Genomic DNA, 26,555 nt, shown 5'->3' with positions numbered 1-26,555 from the left:
AATAAATGGTCTATCTAATGAGTACCCACTGTGGAAAATGTGTCTCTAGTCACTGTAAAGGAGTATGTGAAGTAGAAACTATAGTCCCTGATTTCAATTGGTTTAGGGAAAAGCAGCAAAAATATGAGGATAATCAAGTGAAGAGATAGGTAAGTCCCAATGATAGTAAAACTAAAGATAATCAACATTTTCAGAGTGTGGCCATGTGGGAAGCCCTGTCTTAAATGCTTTATTTGTTTAGCAATCTTTTGTTTTATCCTCCCAGCAATGCTGTGAGCATGTTATTATCCCCATCTTAGATATAAATTGAGATACAGGTAAAATAAAATAACTAAAGTCACGCAGCTAAAAGTAATTGGTGCTATAAATAGATAAACCCAGGCAATCTGATTTCACAGTTATGTGCTCTTAACCTCACAAAAAGATGGGTACAGATGGGGACTGAATTTAGGGGCCAAATAAAAATTTACAGGAAGTTCAAAAGTTGTGGGTAAATAAAAAATTCCTTAACGGATCAAACAGTGGGACAGTTTACTGAAGGAATATGTAGTGACTCCATTAAAAAAAAGAAAAAGAAAAAAATCAATCCCCATAAGGCGTTCGAAAAGTTTTTATATAATATTCTATTTTACAAGTCAAGTCTATGGTGAAAACAGGAATATCCATGATTTATATTTAAAGACAAATTACAATCCTGCTTGTCTTTCAGAGAATTAATTCTGAGGTACTTAGAAGGTATTAAAAAGTTAGTCTATTACTCTGTGGAAACAATGTTTAGATTTATTTTCCACAGAAGTTGTTCCTGGACTCTCACCTCCTTTATGAATGTTTAAGCTTTGAACAAGCAACTCATTTATCTGTACCACTGGAGAATAGAAAAAAAAAAACAAAACAGGACCATATCTAATCACAGATAAAGTCATCTGTACTTGCTTCTCATATCTGGCAGAAGCAAACATCTACCCTAGCACATATATTGATGTTCTCAGCATTCCCAGATCTTTTTAAGGCTGTACTATGGGCCTAAGAAGGCCACCTGAGGAGCTATATTATATACTCGACAAAGACTCATGAATTTAATAGTGAAAAAGCAGACTTAAGAAGTTGTTTCAAGATATAAACAACACCTAACTGATATGATTAATGTGTTTTCTTTTACCTACTGTTTTAACTCTTATCATGTCTCTCATCCAAATTGGAATGTTGAATATCTTAAATTATATACCCATTAATCAGAGTTAGCCCGTTTTTAGCTTCATTCCTCACTTACATGCTCCTTTCTTCTGTCATATTTTTACCAGAAAAAAGTTGTGTGTCAGGGGACTCTAGAGCTTTCAAAAATTTTATGCTGACTCTTTGTAAAAATATTTCCAAACTGCTGTAGCCTTGGACTTTCCTATTTGCCATTTTCCTCAATGTTTTGGTTTTAAATTATTTTCATCACTCCCTAAGTATCAGAGAATCCTTTTGATACTTGTCATTTTACTTTAAATTTCCAGATTTAAATCCCAATTTTAAAAAGTGTCAAATATGTTTTTGGCCAAGTTCAGTTTCCCTCATTCCCTTAGCTGATATTCTTAGACCCCTAAAAGTGTCTTTTTAATCCTGTGGTCTACTCCGTTTGAAGTCGCTGCTTTCCCCCAAATATATTTATTGATATTGCATGTACAGGATTAGTCTGTGTTATAACGTTTTGTGTTACAGTAGTTTAGAAGTTAAGATTTGCATATATAGCTATTTTTTTCATTAAAGAGCTAAAGATACAATTTTCATCTTAATGGAAGAATGTGTGCAGCTGTTAAGATGACGAATGTGGAGATATCATTGCTCTGTGGTTTCTTTATTAGCTTTAGTGTGTTATATGAGAATATAAACTTAGGAGGAATTAATCCTGATATTTTTTTCTTACAGAGTACTTACATGATAAACTAGAAGAATATATAAAACAATTTTCTATAGTAAAAATAGTCAGACAAAGAGAGAGAAAAGGTCTGATCACTGCAAGGTTGCTAGGAGCAACAGTTGCAACAGCCGAAACGCTCACATTTTTAGATGCTCACTGTAAGTATATATGTATAGACATAGTTGTAACATTTTCCCTCTGCTTCCCTCTAATTTAAAAAGTGAAGAAGCCTTTTCTTTAAATGACTAATTGTATTTTCTTTAACATCATTTTCAACTGGTGATTATAGCAATGACAGCCGAAGCAGATTACAGCTTGAGTAGGAACCTCCTTTAACTTACATGGAGTTCTTACCTCCTCTGTGTTTTAGGCTCCTCAACTCCAGTATCCTTCAGTGACCAACTTCCCCAGCAAGTTATCCTTGCCTGGACTTTTTTTCAGATGCTCTTTCTGTCAAAAAAAAAAAAAGTGTTTTTCCTTATTATTGTTGATTCTTACAGTTTAAAATAAGTCAAAGTTTTAAGTGCAATCAATTCTATCTTTAAACTTTTTCCTGGTCCTGATACTTTGAATTTTTGTATTTGAGTTCTTTTTTCAAAGATTTGCACACTGTTCTTGTGGTACCCCCTTCCAATTTTTTCTGGCATTTTTTTTCTATGAATATTGTCAATTTTTGTTTGTTTTATTGCTACTGTTTTTTTCCCCCTTTCATTTGTAATGGTTTTGTTCTCCAGTGTCAATGATTTTAAATAAAGTGTGTAGCATAGAACATTTAGCATTTTTAGAGTCCGTGTTTAAAGGGCATGTTAGGGATTACTAAAATGTCGCTTAGTCCCTCAGCTGTAAATTTAGTGGGTTATACTCTTTGTATGAGTATTTAGTTTTGAATTGAATTGGCTAGCCCTTAGATTATGCTTGACCTGGCAAATGGTTTTGGTTATGCACGTGTTGTTACAGAGGGCTTTGGGATCTGCTTGAGTCTCTTTAGAGCTGTCATATCTAGTACTCTCTTTATACCTGGCTCTTAAAGGAAGAGAAGTCTGAAGGTAATCCAAGAGAGGTGTTTTAAACAGGAAATGGTTCATTCTCCTATATTTGCTCTCCTGGTCCAAAATTACAATTATGTCAGACTGGGCATTCTTCCTCTCAGGTGAATGTATCTGATGGATCTCCTTGATGCCAAGTGGTCCTCCTAATAACTGCCAAACTCTGCCTGATGGGGAGACCTGGGTAGGACTGAATCTCCCGAATTCTGTGTGTTAAGTGAGCCTGGCCAGGCCCAGACTTTTTTATCACATTCCTTTGCCCCCACTTTCCAGTAGGGCTGGGGCAGTTTGAATGGTTTTTCTGCAACTGCTGAAATCAAAATATTCTGATTCCTTGACTTACTTTCTTCTAAGATGCAGTCAGAGAAATGAGGATTTTGATTACTACATCTTATTCAGGGAGACAAGTTTATGGAAATCAGAACACTTCTGGGGTTAGATGGCACGGATCAGCAAAAAGTTACCTTTGGGGGGTGCCTGGATGGCTCAGTCTGTTGAGCGTCTGCCTTCGGCTCGGGTCAAGATCCCAGAGTCCTGGGATTGAGTCCCACATCAGGCTTCCTGCTCAGCAGGGAGTCTGCTTCTCCCTTTGCCCCTCACCCCGGTCATGCTCTCTCTCTCTCTCACTCTCTCTGCCTTTCTCTCAAATAAATAAATTTAAAAAAAGTTACCTTTGACTCATAGCCTGTTTCAGAGGGAAACATATCATCTGAAAGTTAAATACTCCAGCGTCATTTTACTTCCTAAGGTTAAAAAAAAAAAATCATCTTCTGTCAAACTTTCCTAACTATGCTGAATCTTGCTTCACCCTTTTCACTCTACCCTCATCTCACCATAAGAAACCTTGAAGAAATCTCCTCAATGTTAAATAATCAAAACACAATTGACTCTTACTCATTTCTCTAAACTGTCTCCAAAAAACAAAAGAGAAAACCCTCAGTGTTTTCATTGGATTGATTAGAATTATGTTCCTTCTAGGTGAGTGTTTCTATGGCTGGTTAGAACCTTTGTTGGCCAGAATAGCTGAGAACCACACGGCCGTGGTGAGTCCGGATATTGCATCCATAGATCTAAACACGTTTGAATTCAACAAACCTTCTCCTTATGGAAGTAATCACAACCGTGGAAACTTTGACTGGAGTCTTTCATTCGGCTGGGAATCACTTCCTGATCATGAGAGGCAAAGAAGGAAAGATGAAACCTACCCAATTAAGTAAGATGATTGCTCTCAAAGTCTTACATACAGTTCAGTTATTTAAATACGAACGCACTCTTTGCTTTTTACAGTTTTTGCCTCCAAGGTAATTCACACTCATGAAATAAAGAACACACACATTCTATGTAGGGAATAGAAAGCCATTTATGTATATACTTACTTATGCATGATACTACCGAGTCGGAAGTAGAAGTGAGGTTTTTTGTCTTCCTCGTAATCATTGCTTCAGAATCTTCAGGCTTGGTTAGAAGACACTTCATAATTTTGTTCTGCTGGGAAAGGGTATTTAAACTACTTCCCTTTGCCCCTGCAAAACTTGACTCTGAAGATAACATTCTTAGTTTTTATTAATCTATGTAAAACCTTTGAAATTGTGATCTCTCTTTAATTTGTTTGGGGATTTGATTCAGTTGCTTTTTAAATAAGTTCTTTTTTCTTATTTAATTTTTATAACAAAGTTTGACAATGGATTATTTTTCAGAACACCCACTTTTGCAGGAGGCCTTTTTTCCATATCAAAAGAATATTTTGAATATATTGGAACTTATGATGAAGAAATGGAAATCTGGGGAGGTGAAAATATAGAAATGTCTTTCAGAGTAAGTTTATAAATATAGTACATATTAAACAATAAAATACACATTTTATTCTAATTGATACAGGTTATCATAGATGTATGCAGTCTTTACTTTTTGTGCTTCCTAAAATTTAATTGCTAGAAATTTTAGAATAAAGGTATTTCTTTTAAAATGTAACTTAATATATTTACTTTTGCTGCCAATGTAACAAGAGGAACTGGTTAAACGCCTGTGTCCCGCCAATAGCACCAATTAATGCACTTGTAGCTACTGAATTCCAGCCAAGATAAATATAATTCAATCTAGTGCTTCAGGAAATGAGTTGATTATCAAGGGAGTCAGAATGGAAAAACATTTATGTATAATTTTAAAAAGACATTAACTCTTTGCATTAAATGAGCTCTTGTTTTCCTATGCGTATTAAAAGTTAATATGAGAAACAAAGCAAAAACTTTGGATGATCTCCACATATACTTATTTGATTTCATGAGTTCATTTTCTGCAATGACTCTGTCATTCACTTTTCATCTTTTAGACTGGAATGTAGTGGGAAAAGAACTGAACGAGGAGTTAGAAGATTTAAGTTTTAGCCCTGGCTCCATCACATAATGGCAGTGATGATCTTAGCCAAATTTGACCTGCTCAAGCAAGGGGTCTTTTTTTATTCATTTAAGTATTCCCAACCCCGAACACATGTTAGATTTCAGGCACAATTTGTTGAATTAAAAATACCACTGAGTTTTCTCATTTGTTTAAAAAAAGAGAGAGACTATGACCTCTTGCCCTAATACTAGCACAGACTATTAAACATGTCTTCATTTTAGATTTTTTGCTTAGTGACTATTTATGGCAGAACTGATTGCCAAGATGTTTAAGTGAGTAGGTATTGATTTAATAATTTTCCATTTTATTTAGAGTTAATGCAAATAAGTTTTTTGACCCTCTATCTCTAAATAGGTATGAGGTTTTTTTTTATAGTGACCAACTACTTCACGAGATTGTACTTGGGTATTATGTGGAATTGTTTTCTTAATTACAAAATTGAATATATGGGGGGTAAATAGAGTCTGACTTACTCCAAGACTGCTAGTTCCTGCCATAGAAGAGAGAATCTTTGGTTCAGGTGAAGTGGCCATGTAACTTGTATAAGAAGATAGAAGTCAAATACGAAAGAGCCTTTGGTCTTTGGTATATATTAGAGAGCTTGCATAATTGTTTGCAAAAAAAGAAATGTGGGGCTTTGTTTTTATGAAAAGATCTGGAAATGAAAGATCACTATTTTGTTAAATTACTTTCTGAAAACATGCCTTTGTTCTTTAGTTTTTGTACTATTTCATTAAATTGTTTTTTATATTTAAGAATTTAAGTTGAACTGACAGGGGACAGAGACTATTTGTGGTTGTAATAAATTTCTTTTCTATATTTTGTTTTTATTAGTATCTTAAAGATGAACTTAAAAGCAACACTTTGGTTTTTTAAATATACTGTAAATTAAACAAATATCATTAATTATCAGGTATGGCAATGTGGTGGGCAGTTGGAGATTATGCCTTGCTCTGTTGTTGGACATGTTTTTCGCAGCAAAAGCCCTCATACCTTTCCAAAAGGCACTCAGGTGATTGCTCGCAACCAAGTTCGCCTTGCAGAAGTCTGGATGGATGAATACAAGGAAATATTTTATAGGAGAAACACAGATGCAGCAAAAATAGTTAAACAAGTAAGTTAGAGCTAAACAGTTAAATTACAATAAGAATCCACACCAAATTCTCATATTCTTTTACTTATTTGAGTCAGTTCAAGGACAAAAAATTGTAAAAAATAATTTTTGAAGTTGGTTTTTTTAACTCAAATATATAATTTATTGATGCCAGTTTTTCCTCTCTTTAAGGAAAAATCAAGTAAACTAGTTTTTTAAAAAATTAGGCATTCCACTTGATGTTACTCTTTAAATATGGAAGATGTTTAGTTTTTGTAACTGCCTTGGTTCAGGATTTTCCTCAAAGTAAGATTAAGTGGAACCATTTTTAACTGGTTTTAGGTGATACGATTAACACCTAAAGAGAGGTGCTAAGTGGCATTTTGAACTGGGGATGGAGACAGTGTCAGAATGTGGCAGGAAAATAAACCAGGAATATCAAGTCTTTTTTTTTTTTAATTTTTAAAAAATATTTTATTTATTTATTTGAGAGACAGAGACAGAGAAAGAGCATGAGCAAAGGGGAGAGGCAGAGGGAGAAGCAGACTCCCTGCTGAGCAGGGAGCTTGATGCAGGGCTTGATCCCCGGATCCCTGAGAGCATGACCTGAGCCAAAGGCAGACACTTAACCATCTGAGCCACCCAGGCACCCCAAGGCTTTTTTTTATTTCAAGTTCTGGTTCCACTGCTTGCTGGAGGGGTTACCTTGGCAAAGCCCCTTTGAGACTGTAGAATGGGATGACACTTCATAGGGTGGTTGAGAGGTTGGCCCAACATGGGGTGTGTGTTCAGCCAACCTTCTCCCTGCTTCCTGGGCTTGAGAGGTGAAATACTTGCCTATCTACCGGAGTATTTATGAAATAAAGAAGTACGGGGGCTCCTGGATGGCTTAGTCGTTAAGCGTCTGCATTTGGCTCAGGTCATGATCCCAGGGTCCTGGGATCGAGCCCCGCATCAGGCTTCCTGCTAGGCAGGAACCGTGCTTCTCCCGCTCCCTCTGCCCCTGCTTGTGTTCCCTCCCTTGCTCGCTGTCTTTCTCTCTGTCAAATAAATAAATAAAAATCTTAAAAAAAAAAAAAAAGTACGTGTTCACGAATGTATGGCACTGTTGTTACGGACCTGTCACAGATAAAAGCTCTTTCGAATTGTGACGCTTAATACATTGGCCATGAGGTCCAACAGGTTCAATATTGTTTGTGCTGAATGAACTAGATATTCTAGGAGTAGGGCTTCAGTGAATGGCGCCTAACTCTTTGTAAGAAACAGTGCTGATTTTCAGGGGGTATATATTGAGATTAAAGGGCATCAACATTCTGACTGTTAAAACAAAAGGTCTGGTTACCTCTTTCCAGCATTTCTTTGGTCTCCAGTGTCTCCCTGTAACATGTTAGTAAGATGCAAAGTCAGAGCAGTACTGGATTTGATCACTATCTTTCTATCTAAGGTCACCAGGACAAATTGGGCAGACTGTGTCCTGCACACGGGGACTTGGCTAAGCAGGGAGAGGGCTGCTAACTGCAGCTTCTACTCCCTTGTCACCAACAAAGGGGCAAGCGAGCCAGTAAACCCTTCTTTTTACCACAGGGCAAACAGATCTTGTGATAAAATGCGTAAGTTAGCCAGAAGTCCTTTAGAGCTTTACACTTCTTGCTAAAACCCCTGGATTCAAGACAGTGATGTTGGCAGAGAAAATATTTACCTTAATTGAAATGGTAAGCTTGAGTGTTTAAACTTTTTATTTATCTAGGTACCAAATATAATTTTTCTTTAAAATTTTGCCTATAGACCAAATACCTTTTCAGTTTAATAGTGTTCTTCAAAAAAGTTTTTCTTAGTCTTTTTAAAATAAAGGGAAATAAAATGCAATTGATTAAAAACTTGCCTTTTTCTACTGATACATTGTTTTTGTTAAGGAGTAAGTAACACCCTTAAAACTAGAAAAAAAAATATGCCTGATTGTGTTGTCTTTTGTAGTCTTGACTAGAGAAGATATAAATTACATTGTATTAGCAACTCTTTCTTTTCTTTCTTTCTTTCTTTCTTTCTTTCTTTCTTTAATTTTTTTGAAAAAGAGAGAGAGTGCGGGGGGGGGGAGCGAGGGGGAGAGGGAGAATATATATAAAATATATAGAAAGTTTAAATACTTATGCTTATCATTTCAGTTACGGTAAATATTTTCTCTGCCAGCTTCAATCAGTGCAGAGCCCAAGGTGGAGCTTGATCCCACGGCCCTGAGATCATGACGTGAGCTAAAATCAAGAGTCATGCTTAACTGTCTGAGCCACCCAGGTGCTCCAGCAACTGTTTATACCTGCTTCCTCACACCTCACTTCACAGATCATTTTTGGCTGTAAAATTAGGATCAATTTTGGATTCTCCCACTACCATTTCTCTAGAGATCTTTGCCCCAGTAAGGGAGGTTTGGTAGCCCAAAGAAAGAATAAAATAGCAATATGTCCGCATCCACAGTGGTAACTTGATTCTCTTTCAAGGCAGAAACAAGCAGGGGGGCGTACTTGTTGCCTGAATAAAAGGTGAATGCAGTTAAATTGCATCTTGCATTTTGGCCCAGAGTTCTTTTTAAGACCCAAATATAAATACAAATCATAGCATTTGAACGCCTTTATCAGTGCTGTTTTGATTAAGCATTCTTTCTACTTCTCATCTTTCTCCAGAAATCATTTGGTGATCTTTCAAAAAGATTCGAAATAAAGCATCGCCTTCAATGTAAAAATTTTACATGGTATCTGAACACTATTTATCCAGAAGCATATGTGCCAGACCTTAATCCTGTTATATCTGGATATGTGAGTATTTTCCTGCTCCTTTTTACTTGGTATATGTCTCGCCACAAACATTTACGTGGTTCGGGGAAAATTGCTGGAATACTTTCTGGTTTATGGCTTTTGAGATTTTACATTACTACTTATTAATACTGCTTCCTGAAGTTAATTGAAAAAAAAATATCAACCACATAGATTAAATTTTTTTTATAACTTGACAATTTTCCTTTAGATTAAAAGCATTGGTCAGCCTCTGTGTCTGGATGTTGGAGAAAATAATCAAGGAGGCAAACCGTTAATTTTGTACACGTGTCATGGACTCGGGGGAAACCAGGTGAGCCCTGCATTAAAAGTCCTCTCTTCTGGACTGACACAAACACAAGTAGGTTGTCAGAAGTCCCAGACCAGCTTTGTATTCAAGTAAATGGCTGTTTAAAATGTTTTAGGTTAAGTTTGGCAATTAATATTAAAGTTGCTGAGTACTTGATATTGACTTTCATTCTGGCTCTGAAGACCCTTTGAAGTGGCTCACCCACTCAATAGAAAGGCAAATGAGAAAATAATAGAATAAAGCCATTTGAAATTAAAAAACGGGACCTTCTATGTGGATCTTTGATGTTGGAGGACTACTGGCAAGGTGATTTTGCAAAATTATACATAAAGGCTGTATTTACTTAACTGCATTCAATAGCAAATTATATTAAGTGTTAATACCAAAAGAGCAGTATTAGGAGTTATCTTTGCGGGTCACGGTATCTTTTCAATATGCTGTTAAATAAGGGCATGTTCTTGATTATCCTTCACTGATGATGTATCTGCTTGTTACCACTCTTTGACTGTTTCAACAATCAAGACTCAAATGTCAATGTCACTATTTGGCCTACTATGGGTACAGAACTTATGAAAATATCATTTCTAATATTTAGCTTCCTTGCCTTGCCTTTTACAAGTTAAGAACTCCTGGGAAGATTGGACTCTCTCATTTGTTCATTCAACAAATTTACTGAGTGACCCCTGCATGCCAGATGGATATTCTGCTGAGTTCAAGCACTTTAGATCCTAACTCCTTCAGGAAATCTACATTTCAAAGCCAGTGGTTACAGTCAGCATGACAGGGTCTGGGCTAAAGCATTCAGAGTGCCTCAAGATAGGGTCTGGGCTAAAGCATTCAGAGTGCTTCAAGAGTATGAAGGAGGGCGTCTACATGAATTAGACTGGGTGCCCATACATTTTCCTCGGAAAGAGGTCATTTGAAAACATTTTCGGGAAAGGTGCACAGGAGTTAAGTGAGGTGGCTGGTGGGAATGAGAACAGGATGAGAAGATTATGAAGAGGGGGGTACAAAGGAGAGGAGCCGATATGTCTTTTTTCTGTGAATTGCAGGTATTTTAATAGAGAATCCAAGGTGTATGTGGAGGATTTTTGCAATATTAAATGTGATGTTCCTATTTTAACAGGATGGAACTTTGGTGATGTCAGTTTTAAGAAGAAAGAGTCTCCTCTTTCTATCTCCTGGTCTGTCCTCTTCCATGTTTCTTCCTAGTCATTAGCCTCAGCTTAATCTAGTTCCAATCCCTGCTCATCCAAATGAACCAGTCTACTGAGGATAGGTGACGCAGATGCCCAGAAGCCATAGCTAGTGAACAGGATCCCTCACTGGGGGACTAAGGTACAATTCTGAAATGGGATGGAGATACACACACACAGGTATATACACATGCATATATAGCTATATACCTAGATACATACATCTCTACATATATGCATGTGTGTGTGTATACACATACATATATATTTTAAAATTTCCTTCTATATGTTAGAAAAAAATAATTATATAAATAATCACATTCTTTTGGAAATAACACTGGACTATGCTAGTTAAAATTAAGTTTTTGGACAATGAGAAATTTTTTGTCATTTGTAAAAATCTTATCCCTAAATATAAATATTTACAGATTTTTCTCAGGCTTCCTCTAGCATGACATTTATTTTATCATAACAGTTGAAAATATCTTATATGTCATTTTATATGTTTTTCTCTAGTCATTGCCATAAAGATGTTTTTATAGTCTTGTCTCTAAAATAATTTGTAAATTATAAATACAATATAGCTGTCTTTTAAAAATTCCCTTGGGAATGAAGAAGTAGTTCCCATATTCTTTCAATAAATATTTGTTTGGCGCCTATAATGTCACTTGCACTGTTACAGTAGTGAAAAAGGCAAAATCTCTACCTTGTGGAGCTTGTGTTCTTGAAGGAGAACGAAAAAAATATGTAATTTTGGGCATAAAGAAAAATGAAGCAGGGTAGGTGGATAATATGAACATGGAGAGTGGGAGAGAGGTTTGTGTTCGGAGGTTCAGGAAGACCTCTTTGAGAAGGCGACCTTGGAGCAGAGGCCTAAAGGAGTTGGAGAGGAACGGTGTTCCAGGAGAGGAGCATCCTGGCAGAGGGGTGCAAGGATAGAGGCCAGTGGCAGGTCAGTGGAGCAGTCAGAAAGCCAGTGTGGCTGCAGCAGAGTGCTCTAGGAAGACAAGGCGGGAGACAAGATCAGAGACATCAGTAAGAGGCCAGGTCATAGAAGGCTTTGCAGGCCTCCCCTAGGAACTTGGATTTAATTCTCAGTGTGATAGAAACCATCTGAGGGATTTGAGCAGGAGAATAGTATTTCCCAGTTTATATTTTAAGAAAATGACTCTGATTTCTAGCACTGTAATACAGCCATCGATTTTGTTTTGGTTTATTTCCTTTAAATTTTTTTTCAGTCAAGCACTGCATTTAAACTGCTTTGCAAATTTTAGTTCCTTGAGTACTAAACGTTTTTGAGATATCATACAACTTGACCATTTCTTTATTGCTCCCTTTTACTGTTTTGACCAGATAATATTTGTGTAACATAAAACTCCATTGTAACAGTATTTGTATATGCCAAGTAACAGTAATATTTTGATAATGTGATTATATTGACCGATATACTGGTGCAGTGCAGTGCGAGTCATTATGGCTTTGCAACACTGAATGCTTTGCTTCTCTGCCTTCCTATTCCAGAGTATTTGTCCTGGTTCTAGATTATGTCTCTCTATTGTTCCCAGCTAGCTAATTATATATTCTTTTTGGTTGCCTAAGTATCTTCAACTATTTCATATTCCTTATAACTTGCCTTTTAATGATTTTTTTAAAAAAAAATAATGTGGGTGAAGTAAAATACTGGACAGACTTTCCTACAAAATGCTGTTTTCATGATCTACACTCATTTTCATTCAATGTCTCCATCTGAAGAACTATGAGTTATATAAATGATGGATATATTTGTGGAAGGAGCTAAATTAAGCATGAGGCCAAGACCAGGGGAACTCAAGATTAATTCAGCTAATGTTTGTGGAGTGCCTACTCTAATACACACAAAGGGTTTAGAACAGCCCCTGCTTAGCACATAATAAGGGCTCAATAAATATTAGTGCTAAGACTAATTATTTCATTATTGAAAATCCATTATGTTCACTTATTTTATCTTTGGAATGTCAACATTATGGAATATTTGATTTGTAATGGATGTTATTACTAGATACGCTGCCTGACTTTGGTCTATGGTGAAGCCAGCTAGCTACACACACAATTCCAATAGAGTGCTGTAAAAGTTATTTCTGATGTACTATAGGAACCCTGAAAAGGTGTAATTTTGTTCAGTGGGAGAAGCTCAGGGAAACTAAAGAAGCAAAGTAACATTTGAATTGGCTTTTCAAGGATAAAAAGGAATTAGCTAGGTGGGGAAGGATCCAGAAGGATATTTCAGGCAGAGCACAGTAAAGGAGTCTTAGACTTATGGATGCATGTATTCTACATTGGTTAAATTGTGTGAAAAGAGCATGGTGTACAGTTCGGGCAGTGGGTGATGTAAGATTGAAAAAGGAAGAGTTCATGTACTAGTTAAGGAGTGTGAATGTCCTCTTGGCAACAGTAGCGACTCACTCAAGTAAGGGAGGGAGGACATCGAATCAGTGTTATGAAAGACTAACTGGCAGCAGAGTGAGATTGCAGGTAGCTGGAATGTATTACAGTAGAGATTCTGAGTGCTGGAGTAAGAGAAGTGAGGTACAGAGCAAAGTGCAATGGTGACATGTGGGAGGGAAATTCAGTAGAACTAAGGGGCTAATTAACTGGACATATGGAGAGAGAGAAACATTAATCCTAGTAATAACACCTAAGATGAATTAAAAGCTTATCATGTACCAGTTATTGTTCTGAGTCTCTTATATCTATTAGCCCTTTTATCCTCATAACCCTCTGGGGTAGGAAAACTATTAAATTACCCATTTTACAGGCAGGGAAACTGAGACATGGAGATTACCTCATTTCCTGTTCCTAGTGTGAACAAAAATGCCACGAATTGAGATGAATAAGAGAGAAGGAACACTTGTGGAGAGGAAGAGGCAGTTACTGTGCCTCTTGCTAGAAGTTTCCAGGTCCTTTTCTGCGGCGTACGTATCCTAGCTAACTTCCATTCCACCTGATAACTTCCCATTTCTGAATGGGAGGAAGACAGTACCTTCTTACATAACTACCTGCTGCTGACAGGCTGGAAAAGAGTTACAGCATCTTCTGTCGTAAAAGCTCAGCTTATATTTCTAATACCTGTTTTTATCGTATTATTTTGTTGAGTGACTTCATTATTCAGTGAATTGCTGATTTTTTAAAAATTATAATTATTGGACCATTATTTTGCAGCTGAGGATACAGGGTGAGGATACAGGTCAGTAATAGCATTCTTCTTTTCACAGTATTTTGAATACTCGGCTCAACATGAAATTCGGCATAACATCCAGAGGGAATTATGTCTTCATGCTGCTCAAGGTCTTGTTCAGCTGAGAGCGTGTGCCTACAAAGGTCACAGGACAGTGGCCAGTGGAGAACAGATATGGGAGATCCAGAAGGTACCTCAGTGCAATTAATTCACCCCTTTCTGTAATTATTTTGATTAGCTCTAATTGCTTATCTGGGAAAATGCATGAACCATAGCATCTTATTGTTATCCATCAGAATTTCTCTGTCTTTGCTAACTTTGTTCTCGTGTACATCTACCGATTTGAGGAGATAATGTATCTATGAATTATATGCTCTTAGAAACTAGTTGCTTAATGAAAGCCTGATTTATATAGATCAACACTTTTGTGAATTATTAATAATAGTTGCTCATATTTGTCTTTTTAGAGTTTCTTACAGTGCTTCTGGCAACAGTCACATTTTTTTTTTTTATCATGGTAGGGAGAAAAAAAATCATTATCTTTTTCTCACCTACAGTGATTCATTTCTCCTGTTTTAGTACTTTTTTTTTAAATGAATTTAGAATTGAGAGAATACATAAAAGATCTTTTCTGTTTTTAAATATACGTGTTAAGGCTTAGCTGGAACATAGCAATTCTCACCTAAAAAATGTTTTGTGCCCTACTGGAACAGTAAAGGACTGATTTTTATTACTTATACTTTTTTAAAAGAGTTTGTCACTTATGAATATACCAATGGAATGGTTCTTATTTGAAAACTTGATTCAGACCTTACTCTCTATACATCTCTTTATTTATATAATACCTCCGTGAATTAAACAGTAGTGGCATAAATGGTATTGTTTACACCGGAAACCAACAAGATTTTATCAGACAAGTCTGATCTGAGAAAGACTGAAAGATAAGAACTGTGTACATTTGGTGGGTGAGTCTCCTTTAGCTTCGATGAGACCATAATGTAGTTTTCCCGATATTCATCAGTTAACCATGAGCCTTGAAGTTTAATTTCTGTTGTGTTTCCTTTTATTCTAGGATCAACTTCTATATAATCCATTCTTAAAAATGTGCCTTTCAGCAAATGGAGAGCATCCAAGCTTGGTGTCATGCAATCCATCAGATCCACTCCAAAAATGGATTTTTAGCCAAAATGATTAAGTGTTCCTTAAAATTAAGGAGTTGAAAAAGGAGATATTCTTTCTCACAAAACTGTGACTAGGCATACACTGTAGTTTTTGAAAATTATGCAAAAGCAGCTAATTGTAACTTATTCCAAGTGCATTTTTCTTATTTATATCTTAAAATGTCTATGTAGCACTGCTACAGAAATCTTTTAAGTTTCCGTTTCAAAGCACAATAACTAATAATACCAAAGACTATTTTGAAATGTCCAGATGTAGGGGAAGAGATGTTTACAGTATGATGAAAATAATTTTCTAAGTAAAGTGATATTTGTGTGTTTTGTACACTTAAAGATATGCATAGCTACATTCACACACTCACAATTTAAAATATTTCTTCTAGTTTTCTGGGGGGAGGGAGAAAGATTTGATACCATATTTTTTTAACTACATAGAAATGGATCAATGAAGGTCAAGCATTGGCCTTTGTGTACAAACCAGGAAATTTTTATAGATCTAGAATTTATTATATAAAAATACAAGTAAACTTTTTTGCCTTTTATTTACTATCTGTCATACGTTTCCTTAAACATGAAATTAAATGAATAAGGAGAATATTTTTAACACTTCAATATCTTGGCAAATTTTAAAGTATTTTTTAGTCTGAAACCCACTTGACTTAAAGCACTTAAATCTTGCTTAAAAGATAGTTCTTAAATAACTATACTGTGTGTTTTCCCAAAGCAACTAAAAAAAAAAAAACTATAAAGTACTATCTGTTGAAAAGGTGTTTTTTTCCTTTCTGCTAGTCCTTTCTTCTTACCAAAATTCACTAATCTTGAATGTTTGAGAAATTGAATTTCAAATGCAGAATACTTGAGTCATTTAAAAGCTAGATTTTATTTGTTACTGATTCAATTTAGATTGTCTTTGTAAAGAATTTTTTTCATCAAAAAAACCTATGTGGAAAACACAATAAAATGAATCCTTATCACTGTTGTAATTATTTGATTTAAATTTCTTTCCTCTTTTGGATAAAAGATATAATTCATATTAGATGTGGGGAGCATGAATTTATACTTGGTTTAGGTACCTATTGTAGAGCCATCAGATACTTAAGGAATACTCAAGTATTTCGTGGTAATGGCATAAAAAATGGGGAGTGGAGAACATTCTATGTTAGATATTTTGAAAATTTTGTACTAATTTCTGATATTCTTTGAGCATCTGATAGAGTAATTTTTAAAAAATGTGGTGCCTACATAGATTTAACACTTTTCTTTTTGGTCCATTTTATATAGAGAGCTCTTGTGTTCTTATAAGAAGTGAAGTATGATTGGCTTCATATTTTACATGTTGCTGAGCCTCAGTTGTACAAAGGAAAATATTTTTAAATTATTGGTCCCATCACCTCATTGTTGTAACTTTGAATTTGCATTAAAAGACTCGCATTCTTGGGGACTTGGGGTGCCTGGCTGGTCCGTTAGGTGACTGACTCTCGGTTTCTGCTCGGGTCCTGATCTTGGGGTTGTGATCTCCGGTTGTGAGGTTGAGCCCAGCATTGAGCTCCAGTGTCAGGCTCTGCACTCAGTGCAGAGTCTGCTGCAGATTCTTTCCCTTCCTTCTCTCTTCCCCTCTGCTCCTCCCCAACTCGCATGCCCTCTTTCTCTCAAATGAATAAATGAAATCTTTAAAAAAAAAAAAAAAAAGACCTGCATTCTTTAATTTATTACAATGCCAACATTTATTTCAATTCAACTAACATTTATTGTATGTCTAACTCGTGCCCAAAGTTATGGCAGGCAGAATGAGTCTTATATTGCCTTTGAGCTTAGATCTTATGGAGCAGAAAGACAAATAATTTTGTAATAATAGGGGCACCTGAGTGGCTCAGTCAGCTAAGCATCTGCCTTTGGCTCAGGTCATGATCCCAAGGGCCTGGGATCCAGCCCCAGGTCGGGCTCCCTGCTAAGTGGGGAGTCTACTTCTTCCTCTCCCTCTGTCCCCCCCCCACACTTGTGCTCTCTCTCGCTTTCTCGCAAATAAATCTCTAAAAAACATTATTTTTGAAATAGCATAGTAACATTATGATTTCTATTTCATGATATGACAGCTTATTCATATTTGGTATTTCTTTAATAAGTAAAGATATTTTTATTACTATAGCTAAATATTAATATGTACTGTGAAATATACACTGATGCCCACTCACATGCACCATTTCTGTTTCTCCAGCTGTTACTGTAGAGAAAACATCCAGGAGCAAATACTGCTCTTAGAGTTCATTATATCTCACAACAAATCCTCAAAGATGTTTTGTAAATGAAAATGTATAAAGCATATTTTTAAAAAAATTCAAGTGCCCTCTGTGTATTAGGCATGTGTTCTCATGTCAAGACTCAACCAAAATCTATATAGATTAGTTGGTTTTCTTATGGCTGTATTAAATGTATTAAATGTATTAAATGCAAAGGTAGAGTCCTTCTTACCTGATTTGGGAGCCTCAGGCTGTTGTTCACGTGTCCTATAACTCATTTCATTAGGGATTTACCCTTCCAGATAGAGGTAGTATCTTTTACGTCTGAGTTTTGAAACAATGCTAACAGGAATCTATTTATGGAGTCTGGTTGCCATCTACCTGAGAGATTTGAATATACATAAGTGTGAAATTGTGGATCTCTTGCTCAATTTCAAGTGACCATGGCAAATGGTCTAATTGCTTCACAAGACCTGGCATGTTGCCTTCATTCCAGAGGACTAAGCCCTGAGAACTCTAGATTGGTAAGCTACACTGCCAAACCTGCTAGGGTTAACCTGATGGGTGGTTCACTTAGAACCAGATGTGACTAGCCACGAGAGAAAATACATAATATACTAAAATTACAACCAGTAATGACAAACTTTTAAGTCCCTATATTGCCAGATAATTGGCCTTACCATTAGACAACTTAATTAAATACTATGTAAGCCATCAAAATATAATGTAGAGGGAGCTGTTGTTTTTGAGAAAACTAAGTTGAATGCCTTGGGATAACAACAAAAAAAAGTCATTTTTCTAAAAATCCTAAGTTATGTGTGGATGAGAACTATACAAGAAAAAACATATCTCAGAAGATTCTGCACTCGAATTGCTTCCAATTTACTTTTAAAACAAAACAAAGGATCTTCAGACAATGCATTTTTAGTGTGGTTTGTGCAGGAAAGATGTTGCGTAATTCTCATAAACCAATTCATACTCAAAAGGCCTTGGCCTTTCAATGGAATGTTTGTGAAGAAATTAATATACATACAATGTAGGAATGAATGTGTGTGTTTTAAGTTAAAAGTATTGGAAACATATCTTCCTTTTATGGCTTTCTATTTTAACTACATTTTTCAAATTATCAGCCGCTTATCAGTCCAGCTGCATTGGAGAAGAGCTTTTTCTGCACACACGTGTAGTCACTATTGCTCTTCAATATTCAACAATATTTAGGAAATGTCGTTTGTGTTTTTGTGATTGTAGTAGGCATCAGGGACTAATGATACACAAAGTTGTCCTTCAAGGAGTTTACGGTCTAGTAATGATTGACAATGATACTTTGGAAAGAAATAATGCATGATGAGTCAACACGTCCAGCCTACAGTGAGTCCATAGCCAGGAACGAGAAGAGAAAAAACAGTGCCTTGTATTTTAGAGGTAAATAGCTGGAGTAATACTTCTTAAACTTTATTGTGAACACTGATCTTATTAAAATGCAGATCCGGATTCATTACGTCTGGGTAGAGCCTAGGGTTTTGTACTTTTTTTTTTTTTTTTAATTCTGTATTTCTGGTAAGCTCTTAGATGAGGCCAAGGCTGCTGGTCCTGAAACTATACTTTGAGTAGAAAGGCTACTCATGGAACCAATGCCTAGGATTCCTTGAGATCATCACAGTGACTTCCATTATGCTTTACATCCGTGATTACTTCAGGCATCACCATAAAACAGTGCCCTCTGTTATCCTCTGTTGCCATTGTTCTCTGGCAATTCCCACATCTTGGCCATTCCCTAGCTCCATCAATTCTCCCACCTTGTCCATCGCCTTCTACTCTGCCAGCTTCTACTCCTGTTCTTTGATCAAAAAACTCCCTTGTGTCAACAGCCTGATCTCTGAAAGTTCTTTTGTCTGTCTTGCCTTAACTTAAGCTGGACATCAATGGATACTTCTTATTCCTATCTAAGCATTGTTGTTTTTCGTTTTCTAACATTCTTCTTGGGCTTCAAACTGAGGATTTGAAGTAGGTGTGTCCTTTCTACAAAAATGCCCCATGAAGACCATGCCATGTGGATATATTATCCTCCACCTTTTCTAGCTGTTGTCAGCTACACATCTATAGGTCATTTCTCTTGATTCATTCCCTCCACTCATTAAATACTTCAGTTCTTGTTTAACTTTCCTTCCCCCTACTTCTATCATGCTCATGGGTGACTTCAATGTCCATGCAAATGACTCCAGCATCTGTGCTCCAATCACTTGATTACCATATTTCCTTCCCTCAGCCACACCCTCTCTTGGCATCACTAGTAACCATTTCTTCACTGACAGATTGATCATTCATAAACTCTCTGACAACCACCTCCTGTCCTAGCTCATTCATACGAGTTCTTCCTTTTAAAAAACTTTTCCCTACCTCTTTGAGACCTCCAAACTATTGATCTTGTTATTCACTATCAACCACTCTAGTCCACACCTAGCTGCTGAGGCAGAATGGTTTCAGTTTTTCATCATCATAATAATAATTCTCTACCACTCTCAATTCACATGTTCTGTTCTCCATCATCATTACTTGAAAAATTCCCGATCCTGGATAAATCCAAGTATTTACAAAATATTTGCATCCTCTACCCCTGTATCCTAACAGTTTTCATCCTGGGATGACACCTTCACCATCATCATTCTGGAAATACATCTCTCTCTCTCTCTCTCTGTCATGTTAGTCTCCAGTCTCTGAATTCTATGCCTTCCTCCTCTGCAGTTTGCTTCCTCATTTTGGAGTATACCATGTGGTAACTTTCTGGGGGAAGGGTTCAGGATGCATACTTTTTTTTTGAGAACTTTATATCTGAAAATACCCTTATTCTACCCTCACATTTAATAGGTTGCCTGAGTATAGATTTCTTGGCTGGGAATCATTTCTTTAATTGATATTTTGAAGATATTGATCCATTTTCTTCTAAATTCCCACATTGAAAAATCAATGAATTTTTGATTTTTGATCCTTTGTTAGTGATCTTATTTTTTCTCTCCGAAAACTTACAAGTCTTCTATTTGCTCTAATGTTCTGAAACTTCATATTGAGAGTTAACATTGCTTTACATTTTTCTGTGCTCCTTAAATACTCATGCCTTTCAATTCTGAGAAATTTTCTAAATATTTCTTAATTTTATCTTTTATATTATTAGTTTCTTTCTGGAAATCTTATTATATCAGACCTCTAATATATTGATCTTCTAATATATTTGGAAGGGAATTTTGCTCACTTTACCCCATGTCTTTGCCTATTCTATTTTCTAGGAGGTAGTCTTTTTTTTTTTAAGATTTTATTTATTTATTTATTTATTTATTTATTTATTTATTTGACATAGAGGGAGATAGCCGGCGAGAGAGGGAACACAAGCAGGGGGAGTGGGAGAGGAAGAAGCAGGCTCCCAGCGCGGAGCATGGAGCCCGATGTGGGGCTTGATCCCAGGACTCTGGGATCACGCCCTGAGCCGAAGGCAGACACTTAATGATTGAGCCACCCAGGCGCCCCACTCTAGGAGGTATTCTTGATCTATTATTCTAAGCCTTCTATTAAGTTTTTAAATTTCTATAATTTGTAATTCCCATGAGCACATTCTTATTCTCTGAATGCTTCTTGCATAAGATTTCGTTATACTATATGAATGCAATTTTTTCCTTTATCTTTGTAGGAATATTAATGATAGATTTTTTTTTAATTTTAAAGTTTTCATCTATTTGCATGGACTGTTTCCTTTGACCTGCAGTATTTTTCCTATTTGTTTTACTCTCTGCATTTCATAATGCATATTTTCCTCAAATGTCTGGTGATTCTTGCCTGTTTATCTTCAACAGAGGAGTTTTGAATGCTTATTGGAAATGTCTGTAGTGTGGGGAGGACTTGTTGACTGTGGTCTGTCTTGTAGGGTGACTTGATGGGCCCATTTTACTGGGAAACAAAATGACTAGTCAGATTCACAGAGAAGAATCTTCCAATCACTTTTCTGGAGGATGGAAACCTAACTGCCACTGAGAGAAGAAGGCTTTCGATATGAGACTCCTGTCCTCAACTGCGCTTGATGTTCCCTGTCTAGAGGCCCTCTTGTTGTTCACTCTCCAGTGAGTGACTCTCTAGGTTTCTTCTTGGGTATCAGAGAGCATCTAGGGATCAGACTGGTGAAGCTGTAGCTAGTTCTCCTCTCCCAACTCCATTTTCTCCCTCACTTCCACAGGCACCTGGTACCACCAGGTCTTGACCCTTTAAGTGGTCGTGCAGTACAAAATGGATGGATTACTGCCTTGCTTGCTCCACTACTAGCTTGGGATGAACCTTTCTTCATTCTGTTGGCATTCACTACTAACTGATTTGTTTTTCAAACTCCAAAATTTTGTCTTTGAACCTCCCCTGCTCTTTCTTCCTATGGATTTGTGAATTTTTGTTTCATCTTAATTGTCATTTTCATGGAATTTTGGAAGGGAACAGAAGAAAATGAGGGTCTAATCTGGCATTCGGAATAAAAACAAAAACAAAACCCTCCATTCATTCTTCAGTAACCTCCAATTTATCTTCTGTCACTAACAACTTCCAAGTTGCCAAATCCAATATTTCTTTTTCCGTCCCCAAATAGCTGAGCTCTGCAGCATCTGAAGTGATTGACTACAGCCTCATTTCTGGAATTTTGGAAACTGTCTCCTCTCTGGGCTTCTATGGCACCACAAGCTTCCATCTCCAGTCCTATTGCTTCAAACCATCATATCTCACATGGACCAACATGGTCTCTTAACTAATTTCCCTGCTTTTTTCTCATTCCATTAGCTGATTTTTTTTTCCCACAGCAACTAAAGTTTGCTCATTAAATAAAAAACACATTGCCCTCTTGCCATTATAATCTTCCAAGGGTTTCTAGTTTTCTTAGACTAAAAATCGTGCTCCTGGCTTCAGCCTACAACACCCTAGATGATGCACTTCTTGCCTATTTCTCCTGCCTCGTCTATGACCGCTTTTCTCTGGCTCATTGTGCTCCAGACACAGCAGTTGTCTCTTCTATTCGTCTTATATGTCAAGGTTGTTCCTGCTTCAGAGCCTATGTCTTCTTTGTTTGGATGCTCTTCATCACAGTATGTTTATGTTTCAGGTTTCAGCTCAATGACATTCTTAGAAGAGCCCACCCTTTATAAGTAACTCAGTCACTACTGCAGTACCCTGTGTTTTTCCTTGATTAAATTTACCAATACCTGAAATTTGTCTTATTTTATGTGTGAACTTGTCTTTTGTCTCCACTAAAATGGAATCTTCATGAGGGCAAGGTAAGGAGCAATGAGATTCGTGTCATATTAAAATTTAGGTAATTCGGTATACTTATACATGAAACAACTCTGCATTTTTCAAGAATACTCATATTAAATGCAGAATGTGTAGCAATGGGAAAGGCTATGAGCATAGGAATGAAAGATGAACAGCAAAAATGGGGAAAAAAGAGAACAACATAAAAAAAGGATTTTGCTTGGACTGATGAAGATAGATCCAACTTAAAAAAAAATTAATGGAAAAAATTCTCTGAGTTTATGTATTATTTCTTCCAAAGGTGTTTTACAGAGTCATAGATTTATTTATAAAATCTTGTAGTATAAGAATAATGGAACCAGAACATAAAAATACTAATTCAGGGGCGCTTGGGTGGCACAGCGGTTAAGCGTCTGCCTTCGGCTCAGGGCGTGATCCCGGCGTTATGGGATCGAGCCCCACATCAGGCTCCTCCGCTATGAGCCTGCTTCTTCCTCTCCCACTCCCCCTGCTTGTGTTCCCTCTCTCGCTGGCTGTCTCTATCTCTGTCGAATAAATAAATAAAATCTTAAAAAAAAATACTAATTCATATAGCAAAAAGTAAATCCACAAAACTCTTTATCTAAAGAGTTTATGTAGCTGGAAATTTTGAGTAGATATAAAGTAGACTTAGTATATTCATGGCTGATAAATTCAGAATTGATAAGGAAAGGTAGGATGCTGAGCATGTCTTGAAGCTCTTAGTGAGACACAGAAGAAAACAGCGTCTTCCTAAACACATCTCTTGAGTGCTACAGACAGACAGAAAACTCCCTTGAATGTCAGCTATGTGAGCATTTGTTTCTACTTCACAATTTTTTTTTTAGCTTTAAGGTTTTCCTTTAGAATCTCAGTCATCCACTGTGTAAATTATTATGGGAGAAGTCTAATTTTTTGCCAGGGGATATTTTGAAAGCGTCTCCTCTTTTAAAACATAACATTAATTGTGAAAAATACTTTGGAAGTATGAATTGAACTCAAGATGTTGAATTATTGGAAGTAATTTAAAAAATTGTTTTAAAAGACCAACTAACTTCTACTTATTTGTAAAATCTCTGGGAACTGGAAGGAGCATAATTCCTGCTGTTATTCTATATTAGAGTGTTTCTATTATTTTATTTTTCCAAGAGGGTCCTATTGCCGGCAATAAAAATTAACTGGATGATTTTGGTGAAAAAGGAATTTTTTGAAAGGGTATTGAGTGGCTTATAGAATCATTTGGAACACTGGAGAAAAGGCTAGAAAAAAGGGCAGGAGGAAGCAGAGCACATAGCTTTAAAGTGAACATTAAGCGGTAGAACTCATCTGGTGAGGACACTGCTCCCGCTGTCACCGAACACCAGATGAATGGTTCGCACCTTATTTCCCCTGGCGGTGGCATTGCCCACCACTGACACCGGCTAATGGATGCCCCCCTGCTGCCGGAGCTGTGACTGTGTCCTCGAAGCTGCTGCCGCTGCTGCTGCCAGAATGAATCCCCGCAGCCGGCTTTTTCTCAGCAGCTCCCACATCAACTCCAGCTGGATACAGATGGACCGAGCCTGTGTCTGGCTTTGGGGCTTCTGCAGAGAGGGCAGACATTTCACAGATGTAGGAAAGGAGTTCAGATGCCAGGAAGCTAAAAAAAAAAAAAAAACGCAAATGACTTTAGTACAAATCCTAGGATTTGTAAACTATAACATGATTTGCATTCTTTCCTTACTATCTTTTCCTTTAAAGTGTAAAGCAAACGCCTTTAAATGGCTCTGCATATAGTATATATGAACGTGCTTCCACTTAAACCATCATCTTGTGAACATTCTCACTGGTTTTTGCCTCTCAGGTCAAAATGTTTTTAATTTCTGTACTACACAGAGTTAGATACCACATTCATGTTTTCTTACAGCAACAAGTTTTAGTTTACGCTAGAAAATTGTTTATCAAGATGTAATTTATATACAATAAATTGCACAAATCTTAAGGGTTTGGTTTGATGAGTTTTGACTTACAGATATCCTTGTAATCACCACTCAAAACTAGATATGGAATCTTTCCATCACACCAGAAAGTGCCCTTGTGTCTCCTTCCACTCAAACTTTCAACCCAGGAAACGACCACTTTCTGATTTCTATCTGCATGAATTCATTGATTTTTTTTCCACTTTATATAAATAGGATCACACCTTGTATATCCTTTTGTATCTGTTTCTTGTTCATCATAGTATTTTTGAGATCCATCCATGAAGTTTTGTGTGTCTGTTCATTGCTGAGTAATATTCCATGTATGGATACACCACAATTTGTTTAGTCATCGTTTACTGATGGAGATTTGAGTTCCAAATTTTGGGCTCCTTTGAATGGGAGTGCTATAAACACTCAAGTATAAGGCTTTCTGGAAAGGTATGGTTTTACTTCTCTTAAATAGACACCTAGGAATGGATTTATAGAATTGATGAGTGTTTGAAAGATACTGCCCGATGTGTTTTTTTTTTTAATCGTTGTAGTATTTTATATTTCCCCCAGCAGCACGTGAGAGTTCCCAATGGCCCTGCATCCTCACCAACATTTGGGGTTTTCAGTCTCAGATTTTAGGCATTCTAGTGTGTGTGTTGAATGGTATCTTACGGTGGTTTTTATTCCTATTTCCTGATGAGTAATGACCATCTTTTCATGTCCATATTGGACAGTCATACATCTTTTTTGTAAAGGGTTTTAACTTTCTGTGCATTTTATTGGGTAAATTATTACTGATTTGTAAAAGATCTTTACATATTATGAATACAAGCCCTTTGTTAGACATGTACAACTATTTTCTTACAGTCTGAAGTTTGTTTATTTTCTTAATGATGCGTTTTAAGGTATAGAACTCCTTATTTTTGATGAAGTGTAATTTATCACATTTTATTTTATGTTTAAATGCTTTTTACGTACTGAGAAATCTTTGCCTGTTCAAAGGATGTGAAGCTATATTTCTATATTTCTCCTAAACACTTCACTCTTCTAGATTTTGTTTTGGGTGAATCTCGAAATAATTCTTATCTTGATATTATTTTTGGAGTGACATGGAGGTCAAGGTTTATTTAATTTTCCATAAAGACATCTAGTTGTTCCAATGCCATTTGTGATCTTTCTTTCCTAAAAGAATTGCACTGGTGTCCTTGTCGAAAATGAATGGACGCTGTGTATGTGTCTCTTTCTAGACTCTATTGTATTTGTCTACATGTCTTTTTTGGCAATACAACACAGTCTTGATTATCGTAGTTCTACAGCAGGTTTTGAAATCCTGTGGAATAAGTTGTTCAGCTTTATTATTCTTTTTCAAGATTGTTTGACTATTCTAGATTCTTTGCATTTGATCTTGTATCCTGTATTTACATTTCCCTTATATCCTGCACACTTGCTGGACTTGTTTATTAGTTCTATTTTGAAAGACTTAATTAGCCAATATTTTGTTAGGGATTTTGTATCTGTGTTCAGGAAAGATATTGGTTTGGAATTTTCTTATAATGGCTTTGTCAGGTTTCATTATCTGGAAGTTGTTTCATGCTAGTCTCATGAAACTGGGAAGTTGTTTTCTCCTCCTTTATTTTCTGAAAGACATATTAAGGACCCAATCCAGGATCATCCATTGCATTTAGTTCTCATATTTCTTTAGTTTCCTTTAGATTGAAGCAGCTCCACAGTCTTTCCCTGACTTTCATGTAGTTCCCAGTTTTAGAGTATGAAGAATGTCAATCAACCTAAGGCCTTGTGATATTCCCAAACGGCTGGACTCAGGCCATTCATTCTTATCAGGAAAAGCACAGAGATGATGTTATTCTTACAGTATTCATCAAGAGTTCTTCAGTGTTGATCCGTCCTACCACTGGAGATGTTAACCTTGATAACC

The 26,555-nt window shown here is 36.4% G+C and overlaps 1 protein-coding gene across 1 annotated transcript in view; it reads left to right on the top strand.

Moving 5' to 3' along the window:
- The window catches only part of GALNT3 (polypeptide N-acetylgalactosaminyltransferase 3), a 45,414-nt gene extending 28,625 nt beyond the window's left edge, over window positions 1-16,789 (top strand). Inside the window, exons 4-11 of the mRNA XM_026492639.3 lie at window positions 1,912-2,061; window positions 3,928-4,162; window positions 4,647-4,764; window positions 6,260-6,460; window positions 9,115-9,246; window positions 9,455-9,556; window positions 14,001-14,153; window positions 15,036-16,789. Of these exons, the coding sequence (XP_026348424.1) occupies window positions 1,912-2,061; window positions 3,928-4,162; window positions 4,647-4,764; window positions 6,260-6,460; window positions 9,115-9,246; window positions 9,455-9,556; window positions 14,001-14,153; window positions 15,036-15,158 (1,214 nt within the window). The 3' untranslated portion in view covers window positions 15,159-16,789. The remainder of the gene's footprint in view (window positions 1-1,911; window positions 2,062-3,927; window positions 4,163-4,646; window positions 4,765-6,259; window positions 6,461-9,114; window positions 9,247-9,454; window positions 9,557-14,000; window positions 14,154-15,035) is intronic.
- The last annotated feature ends 9,766 nt before the right edge of the window (window positions 16,790-26,555 follow it).

The sequence above is a fragment of the Ursus arctos genome, unplaced genomic scaffold (genome assembly GCF_023065955.2).
Source record: "Ursus arctos isolate Adak ecotype North America unplaced genomic scaffold, UrsArc2.0 scaffold_1, whole genome shotgun sequence".
Taxonomy (NCBI): Eukaryota; Metazoa; Chordata; class Mammalia; order Carnivora; family Ursidae; genus Ursus; species Ursus arctos.
This window is presented reverse-complemented; position numbering and strand designations above follow the sequence as displayed.